Source organism: Oncorhynchus mykiss, chromosome 13, assembly GCF_013265735.2.
Source record: "Oncorhynchus mykiss isolate Arlee chromosome 13, USDA_OmykA_1.1, whole genome shotgun sequence".
Lineage (NCBI taxonomy): Eukaryota > Metazoa > Chordata > Actinopteri > Salmoniformes > Salmonidae > Oncorhynchus > Oncorhynchus mykiss.
The window spans coordinates 8,162,387-8,178,534 of record NC_048577.1 but is presented as its reverse complement, the minus strand read 5'-3'; the positions used below and the strand labels follow the sequence as shown (position 1 = coordinate 8,178,534).

Genomic DNA, 16,148 nt, shown 5'->3' with positions numbered 1-16,148 from the left:
GTTTTTAACGTTCTATCTGGGCAAACACCATAACGTTGTGCCTGCAGGTTATGTCTGTAATCCAATCACACTGCTGGGTTGACAATCAGAGATAAGTTATATGTAGGGTTAAATACAGTGCATTCGGAAGGTATTCAGACCCGTTCTCTTTTTCCACATGTTGTTCAAATACAGCCTTACTCTAAAGTTGATTAAATAATGTTTTCCTCATCAAACCACACACAATACCCCATAATGACAAAGAGAAAACAGGTGTTTAGACATTTTAGAAATGTTTTGAAAATTAAAAACAAATACCTTATTTACATAAGTATTCAGACCCTTTGCTATGAGATTTGAAATTGATCTCTGGTGCATCCTGTTTCCATTCATCATCCTTGAGATGTTTCTGAAACTTGATTGGAGTCCACCTGTGGTAAATTCAATTGATTGGACATGATTTGGAAAGGCTCAAACCTGTCTATATAAGGTCCCACAGTTGACACTGCATGTCAAAGCAAAAACCAAGACATGAGGTCCAGGGAATTGCCAGCAGAGCACCGAGAAAGGATTGTGTCGAGGCACATATAAAACAGTGGCCTCCATCATTCTTAAATGGAAGAAGTTTTGAACCACCAAGACTCTTCCTAGAGCTGGCCGCACGGCCAAACTTAGTAATTGGGGGAGGAGGGCCTTTGTCAGGGAGGTGACCGAGAACCCGATGGTCACTCTGACAGAGCTCCAGAGTTCATCTTTGGAGATGGGAGATCCTTCCAGAAAGACAACCATCTCTGCAGCACTCCACCAATCAGGCCTTTATTATAGAATGGCCAGATGGAAGTCACTCCTCAGTAGCCCGCTTGGAGTTTGCCAAAAGGCACCTAAAGGACTCTGACCATGAGAAACAAGATTATCTGGTCTGATGAAACCAAGACTGAACTTTTTGACCTGAATGCCAAGTGTCACATCTGGAGGATGTTTTTGCTGTGTCATTATGGGGTATTGTGTGTAGACTGATGAAGAGGGAAAAAACGATTTAATCAATTTTAGATTAAGGCTGTAATGTAACAAAATGTGGAAATATTCAAAGGGTCTCAATACTTTGTGTGTGTGTGTGTGTGTGTGTGTGTGTGTGTGTGTGTGTGTGTGTGTGTGTGTGTGTTATATACACTGAACAAAAATATAAACGGAACATGTAAAGTCTTGTTCCAATGTTTCATGAGCTAAAATAAAAGATCCCAGAAATGTTCCATACACACAAAGAGCTTATTTCTCTAATTTTGTGCACAAATTTGTTTACATCCCTGTTAGTGAGCATTTCTCCTTTGCTAAGATAATCCATCCACCTGACAGATGTGGCATATCAAGGAGCTGATTATTCAGTACGATCATTACACAGGTGCACCTTGTGCTGGGGACAATAAAAGGCCACTGTGCAGTTTCAATTGGCATGCTGACTGCAGGAATGTCCACCAGAATTGTTGCCGGAGAATTTTTTGTTAGTTTCTCTACCACAAGCCGTCTAACCGGCCTCACAACCACACACCACGTGTATCCACACCAGCAATGGACCTCTTCACCTGCGGTATCATCTGAGACCAGCCACCCGGACAGCTGATGAAACTGACTATTTCTGTCTGTGATAAAGACCTTTTGTGAGGAAAAACTCATTCTGATTGGCTATGCCTGGCTCCTCAGTGGGTGGGCCTATGGCTGCGACCCTGCCCAGTCATGTGAAATGCATTAATTAGGGCCTAATGAATTTATTTAAATTGACTGATCTCCTGATATGAACTGTAACTCAGTAAAATCTTTGAAATTGTTGCACGTTGCATTTATAGTTTGGTTCAGTATACTTATTGAGGCATGAAAGACATCACTTTAAAAACGCTCATCTCAAAACCATACATTTTGCAGATAGAACGGTATAGTCCCATATCCTTGATTATTTATATCGTGGGTTCTGGTCCTCTTTTTAAATTAAACTTTTTTACTTTTTCACCACTTTTTCAGAAGAATGTCCATAACGTAAGCTGTTTATGGTAGAAACAAATACAGGTGCCTTAGAGCAGTGTTTCCTAAACTTGGTCCTGGGACCCCCTTAGATGCATGTTTTGGTTTTTGCCCCAGCACTACACAACTGATTCAAATAACCAACTCATCATCAAGCTTTGATTGTTTGAGTCAGCTGAGTCGTGTTGGGGCATAAACCAAAACATGCACCCATGGGGGGGGCCTCAGGACCGACTTTGAGAAACCCTGCCTTACAGCATGTTTAAGGCCCTTGGGAAAGACATTGTTGTTTTTGCCTTGTTTTATATTAATACGAAAACCTCCATGGAAGGGTTATTTCACTAAAATTACAATCTTACCACATTTTATTGATAACTAGCACGTAGTTTACTGACTTTGGGTGTCAGAGACCAGAATACTACATCAGTTTACTCATCCAGAGCTAAGCTTTAGCATTGTTGCTAGTTCTCCATAGGATAAAGTGAATTTGTCATGTTAGGGAACTATTGCTTTAACAAATGTGTGATGAACATTAATTAATATATTTGATGTTGCGATTAGAAAGAAGATTTTTATTTAATCATGAAAAGTCTGTAGCCTACTTCTCTATTGAAAGAATTTGTACATTCTGGGCCAAACAGAACCTCATGGCTGAACCCAGGTTGACATTTCAGAGCCATACGGTTCTATATGCAATTGCACCCCCCTAAAAAAAACAGATTTACAAATGTTTTAGGATTTTGATACTCTGCATTTTAGGTAGCCTACCTTTTAAGGTGATGCTATTAATGGGTTATAAAAGAATAACAAAACCGTTCTGAGATCTGGGATGTGATGTGACGTGTAATGCTCAATATATCAGAACTATGCTTTGCGCACATAGATCCTTGTAGTCCCATGGCTTCAATTTGGCAAGAATAGTTAGTGTCACACAAAAAAAGCTTTAAAATAGACTACAACATTTGTATGTTTTATTTTGGGGTGGGTTTAAGTGTCCTGTGTGATTCAGCCAGGCTGGGGTGCTAATCGGTTGCCACGTAACAATAATACAATGTTATTGTTAGCCTCGCGCATGTAAACGATGACAGTTGTGTTGGTCAGGTCTGGATGAATGATTCCCACCGAAATTTCCCAGAAACGAGGTCTGTTTTGACCTAGAAAGTAGCATTGGGTGGTTATCGTGTAAGGCCTAGATCAGAGAGGGGATAAATATTTAGATGTTTGCGGCTGATGAACGACCTATCCTCGGCCCGGTTGGAGGTCCGCACCCGCGCCAAAGCCTGGTTCCCAGCACAAGAAACAGTAAAACTTGGATGACAAACTTGGCAAGGAGAAGAAAACGAAAATGTTCAGCTGTTCGGATGTCTGAGACTGTCTGTAAACCATAGTGCCCATATTTAACGGCCTATAATATAGACCTCTACTTTAGTCCGTTGTCCAGCCAGCCCTATATGTTGCATTATGCCATAACCGCATACACAACCGACATCCAGTGCTTAATTTGTAAATCATGAGGTACAGGAATAAAAAGTGAGTGCAAGAGGGGGGTGATCTGGGGAGCTCTGAGTTACCGGAACGCATGAGAAACAAATCTATTTTATAATAATAAAACATTGCATGCACATCACTAAATTTTTGTAGTGGCACAGAGCAGTGGTGTTGAGGCATTACAGAAGTTGCACACATGGGGAAAATGTTTAGTGGACTAGGGTCCGGGAAAATGTTTAGTGGACTAGGGTTCGGGAAAATGTTTAGTGGACTAGGGTTCGGGAAAATGTTTAGTGGACTAGGGTTCGGGAAAATATTTAGTGGACTAGGGTCCGGGAAAATGTTTAGTGGACTAGGGTCCGGGAAAATGTTTAGTGGACTAGGGTCCGGGAAAATGTTTAGTGGACTAGGGTCCGGGAAAATGTTTAGTGGACTAGGGTCCGGGAAAATGTTTAGTGGACTAGGGTCCGGGAAAATGTTTAGTGGACTAGGGTTCGGGAAAATGTTTAGTGGACTAGGGTCTGGGAAAATGTTTAGTGGACTAGGGTCCGGGAAAATGTTTAGTGGACTAGGGTCCGGGAAAATGTTTAGTGGACTAGGGTCCGGGAAAATGTTTAGTGGACTAGGGTCCGGGAAAATGTTTAGTGGACTAGGGTCCGGGAAAATGTTTAGTGGACTAGGGTCCGGGAAAATGTTTAGTGGACTAGGGTCCGGGAAAATGTTTAGTGGACTAGGGTCCGGGAAAATGTTTAGTGGACTAGGGTCCGGGAAAATGTTTAGTGGACTAGGGTTCGGGAAAATGTTTAGTGGACTAGGGTCCGGGAAAATGTTTAGTGGACTAGGGTCCGGGAAAATGTTTGCCTTTTATAAACGCATTTCATGCAATTCTACGTCCTTTTACATGACTGAATACTTTGGCATAATCTTTTTTAATGCTGCGTTCAAAACAACTTGGAACTCATACTTACGACTTCAGTGCATTCAAGACTACTGGGAACTCGAAATAAAACTAGCACCGACTGGGCAAATTCATTTTGAACGGTCATCCAATTCGGAATTCCAAGTCTGGAATCCAGGCCTCTTTCTAGAGATCCGACTTCCAACCTGAAGATCACTGACGTAATGATTTGACCTCGTTTTTCCCAGTTGTCTTGAAAGCACCATAATAGGCCCTACTGCACAAATGATCGAAATGACAGGCTACTTTGACACTGACAAACTGAGAATTAACGAAGAGGCAACTCGAATGAACTTTTTGATAGCTTTTATTATCATTGTGACATTGCATAATGTGAGAGAGAAAAAAGGTCATGCAATAAAGAGGCACCGGAACGAAACCGTCCAAAACCGAGAAATGCCAGATCCTGTTCCGACAGGATCCAGCTCAAATTAAGCGCTGCCGACATCCCACACCATCCAATGGTTAACTGCAGTCTTTAACTAACATGTCTTCTCTGCTTGGGGAATGTGATGACAGCAGTTGATTCTTTCTTCCTTCCTTCCCTGCCCCTCTTCCTCCTATCCCAGTTAAGATTGCGCGCGCGCTGTTTGGGCACGTCTTGGTGAAAACATGGCTATGTTATTTCGATGTTGACTAAGCAAGGTAGAGAGCTATATTGTGTGAGTGTGCACGAGTCATTAACAACTGCTAATGACGTACTTCAGTTTGGAAAGTGTGTGTGTGTGGGAGGGGGGGGGGGGGGTAACCGCACTTACAGGTAAGTACAGTAGGTGCGGGCGGTTCTGTTTGTAACTACCTCTCTCTCTCTTTAGCGGAGATGTTACTAAAGGCCCCGGCGATTAATCAAACCAAACGCGGTACTGTAAAGCAACAACTGGAGGCGGTGTCATGTGTCTTCAACCCGCATCAGCAAGGGCTGTTATGCGTCCCAAATTACACCCTATTCCCAATATTGTGCACTACTTTTGATGAGAGCCCTGGCTACAATATAGGGAATAGGGTGCCAGGCCCTCCTTAGGGCGTGTTGTTTCACCCGTTCTCTTCAAAACCAAAGGCCAAGGCCCTATCCACTTCTCTTTCACTCTGAAAGACTCTAGTTACCGTACAGTTCTCTTCTGGTCAGAACTGATCTTAATAAGTGACACCCAATCGGACACCTTTTGTCCAAAGACGGTCCAATTCAGAGAATTTGGCCCGAACCTTTCTGGAACCAATATCTCTTTGTAATTATTTGTGTGCCTGTCAACTATTGTTTATTGTAATGTTGTGTAAACTCCTAGATTTCATGCATCTTTTTGTGTTTTTCTTATTTTAAGCATATTTGTTTATTCTTAAAGTATTTTCTGAGATTTCGACACACACACACACACACACACACACACACACACACACACACACACACACACACACACACACACACACAGCTGTGTAGATTTAAAGAGAAATAATTACTAATAAGTGTTGAATAGGTCTTAATCTGCCATCTGAGAGGAAAACACACAAACGGCTCCGGATGCGGTTGTGGTTAGGTTTAGTGTAAAGAGTTTTGGGTCATGTGTAGAGAGAACCGCATAATCAAACTGTTTGCGTGTGTGTCACAATGTCAGAAAATATTTTAAGAATAATAGCATAATTACAAAAATATATGAATGGCGTAAAATAAATAATATGAATCCATAAAAATCACATTTAAGCATTGGCTGCTTTAACTCTATGCCTATTGAAAAAGCTTGACCAAATTGCAAGTGTGTCAATAGCCTAATTGAAACCAACCTTTTCTGGTATTTTTTCATGGGTGTTGATGTCAAATCAAAAACACAAACATTTGGGTAATTATTGTTTTATTGTATTGACATAAGGCTAAATTAACCTTCCCATTCCACTCATGGAGAATCGATTAGAATCTTAATTTGCCTATTTGTGTCGTTCTTCCTCGTGGTCATCGCTTCTCTTTATCTAAGTTCCATGTCACTCCAACACAGCAAGCTGCAGCTTGCTCTGGTCCTTTGAATTTGAGAGCCTCACACCACAATTGGGTATTCTAAACTACCAGCTCTCACAGTCTCACGTTAGAATTAGACGTTCATCCGAATGGTTAAGCTAAGGGTTAAGGTTTGGGATAGGCTTAAAACAAAAATATCAAAAACAACTTTCTATTGCTGGATTCAAACTTGCATTCTTTGGAATCAGAGGCAGACGCTTACACAGCCGCCCGTCATTCCCATCCCATAACGCCTAGCGAAACCTACTTGAAGGTAACAGCGCTCACTGTTGCCCTTAGTGTTGCGGTTTCAACGTCATCTCCCGACGTCCTCATACCTGCATGGACGTCAAATACTGGCTTGTGTCATGGGTGTCCTGGCTGATTCTAAAACTGATGCAAATCAAAAACGTAAACTCTGCTGCAGCCAGCGACGAGGCTGCTAGCGTCCTGAGGCGACGCCATGCTGTCTCCAAATCTATTTACATACATCAAGTGGCTGGTCCCGCACTGTGACAGCAGGTATGCTCTATGGCTCTACTCCTGAAGCAGCGGTGGAGTAAGAACCAGCTAGACTCTAGTCTAGAACGTTGCTTATCAGTGGGGTGACAAGTTCGAGGCCTCCTTTTTTTTACGTCTCAATTAATCCCCATTAGTAGCGCAATAACACTAGGCGAGTCCTGATTGGTTTAAATCTGTTTTGGGCCCAACAGGAGATTAGGGAGAGCATGGTTCCGATATAGAGCCCCCGATAGGATAATACAGTAGTCGAGTCGTTCCAAACCATCAGGGTTTATTTGATTATTTCGATCTAGACAAATATAGACGAAGAGGTACACGCTGGAGGGAGCATCTCTTGCGACTCTGAGGGATAAGGGAAAGACGAAAAACAAATTAAGCAAAGGAGGATGAGAGTTGTCAGAGAGCTTGGGAAAATAATTCTACAACAAGTGGCTATTTGGAGTCAAAATCCTGTCTTCAGACCAAAAGTTCCCGTTGAATTATTCAGTTGAACTGTTCTTGTGGTCTGTAGCGCATGAACCCTGCATGATTGCTTGTGATTTTACAACTGCTTCTAATAACCTATTATTGCAACACTGTTGTTCAATAGTAACAATATATACTAATAAAGGCCTAATAACAATATTACCAATAATTATTATGTATTATTAGTATTATACTATTATTAGAGGGCGGCGCACAATTGGCCCAGCGTCTTCTGGATTTGACCGGTGTATGGCCGTCATTGTAAATACGAATTTGTTCTTCACTGACTTACCTAGTTAAATAAAGGTTACATTTAAAAAATATATACTTTGTAGCCTATAGACCTACGTTTTAAGAATGTATCGTAGGCCCATCGCTAGTTCCTGTTTTAACCAAACCTGTCCAACAGGTCCAGCGTTTATCTGAAATCATGCTCTATTTGTGTCGAGTATAGGAGCCTCTCCCCTCTCCTCCCTTCAACATATGTCCCCGGAAGATTATGCTGCATGACAACTCTTCAACTATTCTCGGGCTCTGACGCTTTCCCACGGGGAGCTCACTTAAGCTAGGCCAACAGTGATCCTTCCTTTCCCAGTCCCTGTAACAGTGGATACGTCCCAAATGGAACTATATTTCCAATATAATGCCCTATGGGCCCTGGTCAAAAGTAGTGTTAAGGGAATATGGTGCAATTTGGGACGTATTTAGTGTGTTCATCTGATGCTCTAGTTTAGCTGTTTAGTAATAAGAGATTATCCCCCATTGTGCGTCCTAAAAGACACCTTATTCTCTATATCACCTAGTCCATTACTTTTGTCCAAGGCCTATGTAAAATATTGGACTAAACAAGGAATAGGGTGCCATTTGGGAGTTATCCTCAGAGATTCTCCCCAGGCCAGTATTTATGGCGCTCATCGACAAGGCCTTGTGATGACGGCTGCTCCTCGTCTGGATAATGTCTTTGGCCTGAACCCCTGCTCGCGTGTCTGTCTAATTTCCACTTCCTCTCTCCTCGCGCTCTGCAGATCTGCCCACTGTGGTATGCGTGAGCCTGGCGGTTTCCCACAGAGCCGGGACAACGGCATTGCCGCCAGAGGCTAGCTCTGTCTGTCACTATTAAAATATGAGAAATTGAACAATTGTAGGTTAACGTGAACGGAAAAAGTATGCACAAAAATTGTTAAATAAAACGTTTATCCAAAACGTTTGGCTGTTACAAAAGGTCATGATGACAGGTTTGAGCCGCCCATAAGGAATAGTGAATTCAGATGGTCACATAGTGGGAAAATTAAACATCATATTGTCTACTCACTGCAGTCCAAGTGGGCTGATATGTTAATCTTTTAATTAATTAGACTTATCAAGTTTCTTAGATGTAGGCATCGTAATAAAATGTTCAGTGTGTATTGAATGACTGACATTGAGTCTATAGCCTATGGTAGGCTATTTCAAATAGCCCAGGCTATCAAAATCTGCTATTCTCGACATGTTGCAAAATTAATATAAGAAAGATCAAATACCTATGGATTATATTTCTATTCTGTAAAAATATTATTTTCTCATAACGCAATGCCCCATTTCTCATAACCAGGCCGCCATGCTTCTTCTCCTCCTTGAATTCTCTCTGCTCCTTGTCCTCCATTTTCCCGCAGATAGACAGAAATGGTGAAACTTGTAGCAATAATAACCGTTCATTCACACAGCCGCCCCCCGCTGCCTAACCTCCAGCCCTGCTGCCCCGGCTGGGGCTCTCCCTCTCCGCCCCAATCAGAGGCCCTTTCTTCGGGAACAAAAACCTCCCCAAAAGCGAACAAAAGTGAACACTTTTTTTCCCTATCCCAATCGCAGTATAGCGCAGCCAGTTAAAATAACGCACTGCCTGTGCCTCAATTTGGAATATTAGGACGTCAATCTCTCAGCTCTTGGGTTCTTTTGTCTTTGCTGAGTGTCCGGGCCAGCCTACCATACACCTTTTGTCCAGGAATCCAATAAGGCCTATTATTCGGCCTCTCTAGCCCCGCTCGAGCTGCTTCTTTCAGGGTATTTTAGGTTGCTAATCGCGTCCTTAAAGCGCCTCAAATGGAGAGTAACTTCCTCTTTTCACACAGACTGGCACCCGCACAATTAATTCGAGTGTGCCTGTTGCCTGGCCTTCTCCAACCGCCTTCCGGGCGCGACACATTTCCAAATGGCAAGATTTTATAACAAAGCTGTGGCTAACAACCTGAATCAGACTAGCACTAAAAAAGCTATTTTCATGTGTTCGAATAAGTAGGCTACAATTGCAATACGTTTACCTGCTATTGCGGGAATAGGACATTTTGAATGCACAGCTTTCATTGAAATATTGTGCACCGGTTGAGTGGAATTGTGTCTAAAGAGAGAGAATGAGCCTTTTCTTGTCTTGATATCCATGTCGTATCTTGCCAAGAGGCCATTCATGCCTCAATGTAGTCTATTCATTGTCAGTCGTCTTTCTACTTTAGATGTGGCTTTTTGAAAATGATTGTGATGAAAGTGATTTGCAGAGATTATTCTTATCCAGCATGTTGTAACATTATTGCTTATTTATATCCCCATTTTATATACTCGTAATTAAAGGCGCATCGAAAAGCATGTGATATTTCAATAATATCAGACATCTTGACAAATTAGAACAACTTGTAGATAACGGGAAGTTAGCCTATCCATCTCGCTCGCTCGCTCTCTCACACACACACTCACGCACACGCACAGTGGGAGAATTAGGATCCCACCATAGAAAACTCTCAAGAGCCTCACAAAGAATGTAATGGACCGTGGAAAGTTTGCGCAAAGTAGCAAAATATGGAATTTATTCGTTTTCGAAAGCAAGTTATGAGATTTTATAAAATGGTGTTAGTTGTGTTCAGAGCCCAAGGTTGGATTCCATTTCAATTTCTGCCATTCCAGGACTTTTTTAAATGAGAAAATGGAATTAATCAAATAAATGTCAATGAATTACATAAGCTTGAAAACAATCAAACACTCTCTTTCACTTCTCATGTCATCGTGGCTAAAGAAACATTAGAAATATCAAGCAAATCCTTGAGATTGGGAACTTCACCTATAGGCCATCAGTGTTGAATAATCCGGACATCCTTTTAAGCACATGCTTACAAGTAACTAGACCACCCTTAGTCCGTATATCACAATTATCAAACGTCTAGTCTCGTGACTAGGCCTATCCTATATATCCAACGTTAACTGGATAGTTGGTCATTCAAATAAAATGCGACCATTGTTGGTCATAAATCCATTTCAACCGTTACGCACAGCTTCTTTCTGATGACCGTCACCGAGAGTGGAGTAAACATGTTGAATTTGCACCTTTTCAGTCTTAATCCAACGACAGCCACCCCACCAGGCAGACACGAAGGCCAATAACTACATAAAAACAACACTGTTTCCGAAATACTGCAGAGAAATAACTCCCTTTATTTTAAAAAGGGGAAGAACCCTTTAAAAAACGGCATGAGAGGATTCGATTAATGTCACCGGTGAGGGTGTAAAACAATGCTCTGGTTTTATCCAAGGTGTAACCGGAGTGGGGCTACCAGGCCCGGATCCCTTGCAGTGAGCCCTGACATGTCGTGACCGCTGTCCCTTGGTGCGTTTGGGGCTGTGGAGAGGCGCTAAGCCCCCCAATGTTCCCCAAGTTCATGGCCATGAAGGGGTTAGCCGTGGTGGTTGGGGGGAGAGTAGGGATACTGGTGTAAGTACAGCTGTAATTGCTGTTGTATGCCGGGTTGTTGTACGTGTAGGCCTGGTATCCGTTGTAGCTATAGGGGTTCGACCCGTACGGAGCATTGTAGTTCTGAGTCCCGCCCAGACAGGGCTTCCCATCCCGGACCAGGACCGGCACCGCGACTCGTCTTGGCGGGGGAGGGTGGTGGTGTCCTGCCAGCTCCAGGGACTTGTCCTGCCGCTGCCGCTTACACTTGTACCGTCGGTTCTGGAACCAGATTTTGACCTGCGTGGAGGTGAGTTTGAGAGTGCTCGCCAGGTGTTCTCGTTCAGGAGCGGACAGGTACCGCTGCTGCTTGAAGCGTCGCTCTAACTCGAACACCTGGGCTTGGGAGAAGAGGACCCGGGGTTTCCGTCTGGTTCTCTGCTTGGCCGGCCGATCCGAGTCCCCCTGGCCGCTGTCCTCACCCTCCAGCGGCTTGGACACCACGCCACAGCTCTCTGTGGTGTCAAGATATGAGCATAAATATTTTGTAGGCTACTCTGAAAATAGGAATATAGTTTTATTAAAGTAGCCTATAAAAATACAAAATATTTTGGGAAATATATTTCATAATGTAACTTATTTGAATGTGTATAGCTAACTCATTTCGTTTTACTGACATGAATGTATAATTATTTTGTCAGTCAGTATACCTTGTGAACACCGTGACAGTAAAACGTCCAAACTATTCAAAACGTGTATACTTCACGATAAATGAGTTTAGATAAATGAGTTTAGATAAATGAGTTTAGATAAATGAGTTTAGATAAATGAGTTTAGATAAATGAAGTAAAAGAAACAAAAGCGCAATATTGTGAGAAATACTGTCTAAAGTTATGACCATAAATCAAAACCAAAGACAACTATTTTTCCACAATGTTTACTTTCACTTGGTTGCTATGTCTACTCTGTGTCGTTTATTTTAAAGACATATTTACATTCAAGCTAATATATTGGTTATAACATTCATGCTATTCTGTTGGTTATAAAGTAGTTATAGTCCAATAACATTTGTGTGTCATGATTTCAACTATTTTCTCAGTCTATGCAGCCCTTAGAATAAAGACAATAGCATAATGAAAACATATTTATACCCGTTGAGATATTTATTCTCCTGCCTACCTAAATTAATGTTTTATTTGTAAAACGTTCAAAAAGTCCGAGATTTAAAGACGAGGTTATTTAATTATTTAACAATCTCCAGGCCCCATTTGGGATTAAAATTTAGTTTTGTCGAATTATAACAGACCTCGTTTGTGTCTTTTGAAATCATAACACACTCACGAAACTCCTGCGCCTAACATTTAGCCTAAAACCAAGACACTTTATAAGATACATTGTCACCTTCCGCAATAATGTATTGCTTTATCCTTACATTTTCTGGTTGTATATACCGTCGATGCAAACGATCATGAGTGTGTATATTGAGAGGCTGTATTAGGTATTTTATTCAAAGCGACGCTTTGTGTCCCTTTGTTCATGCATCATTTCAGCAGAACAAAAATATCAAAATAATAATCTTATTATTCAACTCACTGTTTTCCTGATCCTCCAGGTCTACCTCCAGCTTCGGGTCGATCAGGTGACCCATCCCGGGATGAACGAACATCTCCGGGGGCAGACTGGCCTCTCCATGCCCGTCCTGGGCCGCCAGAGAACTCAGGTAAGCCATGTTGTCTTCCCCGTCCGAGAACGGAGGGCTGTCGACCGCTGAAGCAAGCATACAGGACGGTGGCGCCTGGAAGTGCTGGGACTGGGTCTGCTGTTGCTGGGTCGAGTCCGGGTGTACTAAGTGTTGTTGGGTGTGGGACAGGTGTTGGATCTGTAGCGGGTCCAGATGTCGAGATTGGTGCTGTTGAGATCGCTGCCTCTGCTGCTGCTGCTCTAGCTGTTCGAGTTTCAGAATATCCTTGACTGAGAACGGCGTGGAAGTGAGCGGGCTCGGGAGCATCATGCCATCGAGGTCCTGCTCGCGCGCATCAAGGAAATGGAACCCGCTGAGTAACATATGATACTATATCGCCCGTTTTAAATAATACTTGATTTAGAGGCTCTGTAATCGGAGGTGCGCGCGCTAAACGGCTGGATATCCCAACTCATCCCCTGATGAAAAGAAACAAAGGTTTGGTTAAAGGTTTAGTCCTATAAGTGTGGCCTGGTTCTCCATAGGCTACAGACAAACCAGCCGTGCGGTGCGATCTTTTGACAATTGAGTTCCTGTGTGTTTTTGTAACTGGAGATGGGAGCAGGGCTGGGCGAAGCCCCTTGTCTCTTCCCGTGATGTCACTGGGTCTGGGTCTGGGGCGGGATGTACGCAACAGAAAGAAAGGGAAGGTGGTGAGAGGAGCCAGTGCGCGAGCGAGCTAAGTATTTGGACGCGTTGGGAGGGGAGAAGAGCGGAGGTATTGAAGAGGGTGAACCGCCTCCATTACATTTTCTACGCTATAGGCATATAGGTTGCCCATTAATTTACGAATTTATCAGTGTTATTCTTATTCATGTGTTTTGGATGATTTGTTAAAATAACTTGGTCCGGAATCACATTTGAGAACGACGGAGAGACAGAAAACTCTCACCAAACGCATATGCATGCTCCCTCTTTCCAGGAGCGCATGAAATAGCATACACAGTGACAAACAAATATACATATATTTCAAAGTAGGCCATCAACTGGAATTCAAATATGACTTTTACGCCAAGGCGAAAACGAGGAAATGAAACCCAGCTGATCATGCGCTGTGACAATGAAATACTGAACTTAAAGTAATTTCCCTTTTTGTGAACTTGTCAACTTCATCTACATATTGTGTTGGAGTGCGTCAATGACAGGTTGTGGATGTGCCATATGTCTTGGGGACGTGAGTGAGAAATCTGTACAGGCTATCGAGCAAAAGCAGGAGGAGAAAACGCCGAGCTACATGCCTGTCACTGCGTGAAGGTCAAGTGTCCGGCCTCTGCTAGGCCAACATATTCCATAGAGACATGCCGGTTTCCCGGACACAGAGATATTGGACTCGAACACTTTCTATAGAGAATCTCCATTGAACATGCGTTTTAGTCTAGGGCTTAATCTTTTTGCGGGGAACCGGCCCACAGAGTAGGCCTGTACGGTTTTATAGGTATGTGTATCTTGCACTGTTTGTTGAAATTAAATATGGCTCTACGCTGAGTGTACAAAACAATATGAGTACAAGCTCTTTCATTGACAGACTGACCAGTTGAAAGCTGTGATCCCTTATTGATAGCCCCTGTTAAATCCACTTCAATGTTTACGTCTTGGTCATTTAACTGCCACTCATATCCAGCGTGACTTAAACTGTTGAGTGTGAAAACTGTGTGTGTGTGTGTGTGTGTGTGCGCGCTATTCAGTGGGCAAGAGAAAATATTGAAGTACCTTTGGACGGGGTAGGGTAGTAGGTGCACCGGTGTGAGTGTTTCAATAAATGCAAAGCTTCTGGGTGTTTCACGCTCAAACGTTTCCCGTGTGTATAAAGAATGGTCCACCACCCAAAGGAGATCCAGATGACTTGACGCAACTGTGGGAAGCATTTGAGTCAACATGGGCCAGCATCCCTGTGGGACGTTTTCGACACCTTGTAGAGTCCATGCCCCGACGAATTGAGGCTGTTCTGAGGGCAAACGGGGGCGCAACTCAATATTAGGAAGGTGTCCTTAATGTTTTGTGCACTCAGTGTATATGCTTCACAATACACCAATGAATCAAGAAGGAAAGGGTGTAACTCTACTGCATTCAAAAAACGACATCTGTATGTAATGTCAGAGCAGATGTGTCACAGCAGGTACACGTTTCGACCTTCCACAGACTGCATGCAAAAACGCAGCACCGGTCCCCACATTAATTAGTGCTGTGGAACAACAGATCTACGTTTTTGATCAAGGATAACAAACATAACACTATTGTAATTTCCCAAATTTGAACAGTAGGTCATTGGCAATAACCGATATAACATGAGTAGCCTAGCCCTAGACTAGCCTATAAGCTAGCCGTTCTGCAGCAGCCCGTTAGTCCAAAGATGCCATGCACATCGTACACATTATAAGTAAACAAAAAGATCATGCGAAGAGTAGCTAGCTGCAGCAGTATCCCATGGCGGGTGTCTCTGTGCCTTCTTATCCGGGTATATTAATAACTCCGTGGGGACGATAAGCAGGGTATCCGCGGCAATTAACATTCCTCCAGCAAAACTGATTGACGTTTTTAGCCAATACAATCTGCTCCCTATCAACTCCCTTTCCGTTTCACACACACACACACACACACACACACACACACACACACACACACACGCGGCTGTCACTTTGTGCCCTCGGTTCTAGACCGGTCCCTCACTCACACAGACACTCTTGTAGCCTGAGTAACGTTTTTTCATGCATGGCAGCGAGGCAGGGTTTTCCCTCACCAGACACAACGCAGAGAGGTGCCATAGTATTAGCTAGCTCTGACAGACAGATTCGTCCACCCATTTGCTGCTTGTGTGTGTGTGTGTGTGTGTGTGTGTGTGTGTGTGTGTGTGTGTGTGTGTGTGTGTGTGTGTGTGTGTGTGTGTGTGTGTGTGTGTGTGTGTGTGTGTGTGTGTGTGTGTGTGTGCGTGTGCGTGTTCCTTCGCTCAAATGTGCGTGCACCATATCTGTGCCATAAAGTCGAATCAAATGCAATCTGAAATCTGACCTGAAATCTGACTTAATACAGATGCCGGCTAGGCCCAACCATAAACCATAGCAAGACACTGCAGAGGCGTATAGGCGTACTCATCACAATGATTCACTGACTAGAAAGAGACCTAGAGGAGGAGGAGGAGGAGGGCGGATATTGTCAGATATATGTCTGATGATGAAGTCTGGTTACACGACTCGCAGACACGCCGGCGCGCATTCTGATTCGTGGTATATCAACGCCGCAGGTCATGTCCTCGTGGAAGTCGGGACGCTCGTAAAATAGTGCCTAACAAGGCCACCGGTGGACTGTGTTT

General features: G+C 43.2%; 1 protein-coding gene across 1 annotated transcript; it reads right to left on the bottom strand.

The window, feature by feature from the left end:
- Nucleotides 1-10,211: 10,211 nt before the first annotated feature.
- On the bottom strand, nt 10,212-13,165 carry LOC110485576 (homeobox protein Nkx-2.3-like). The gene is made up of 2 exons (XM_036940102.1): nt 12,694-13,165; nt 10,212-11,615 (listed from the first exon to the last, which is right to left on the bottom strand). The coding sequence occupies exons 1-2, from the start codon at nt 13,163-13,165 to the stop codon at nt 10,981-10,983; spliced, it is 1,107 nt and encodes a 368-aa protein (XP_036795997.1). The 3' UTR covers nt 10,212-10,980.
- Between the last annotated feature and the right edge of the window lie 2,983 nt (nt 13,166-16,148).

Bases quoted from the DNA above. Each gene is read 5' to 3' on its own strand.
- LOC110485576 (XM_036940102.1), bottom strand. From the start codon at position 13,165: ATGTTACTCAGCGGGTTCCATTTCCTTGATGCGCGCGAGCAGGACCTC. The intron at 11,616-12,693 runs GTGAGTTGAATA...TTGACACCACAG, and splicing joins CCTGGAGGATCAGGAAAACA to AGAGCTGTGGCGTGGTGTCC.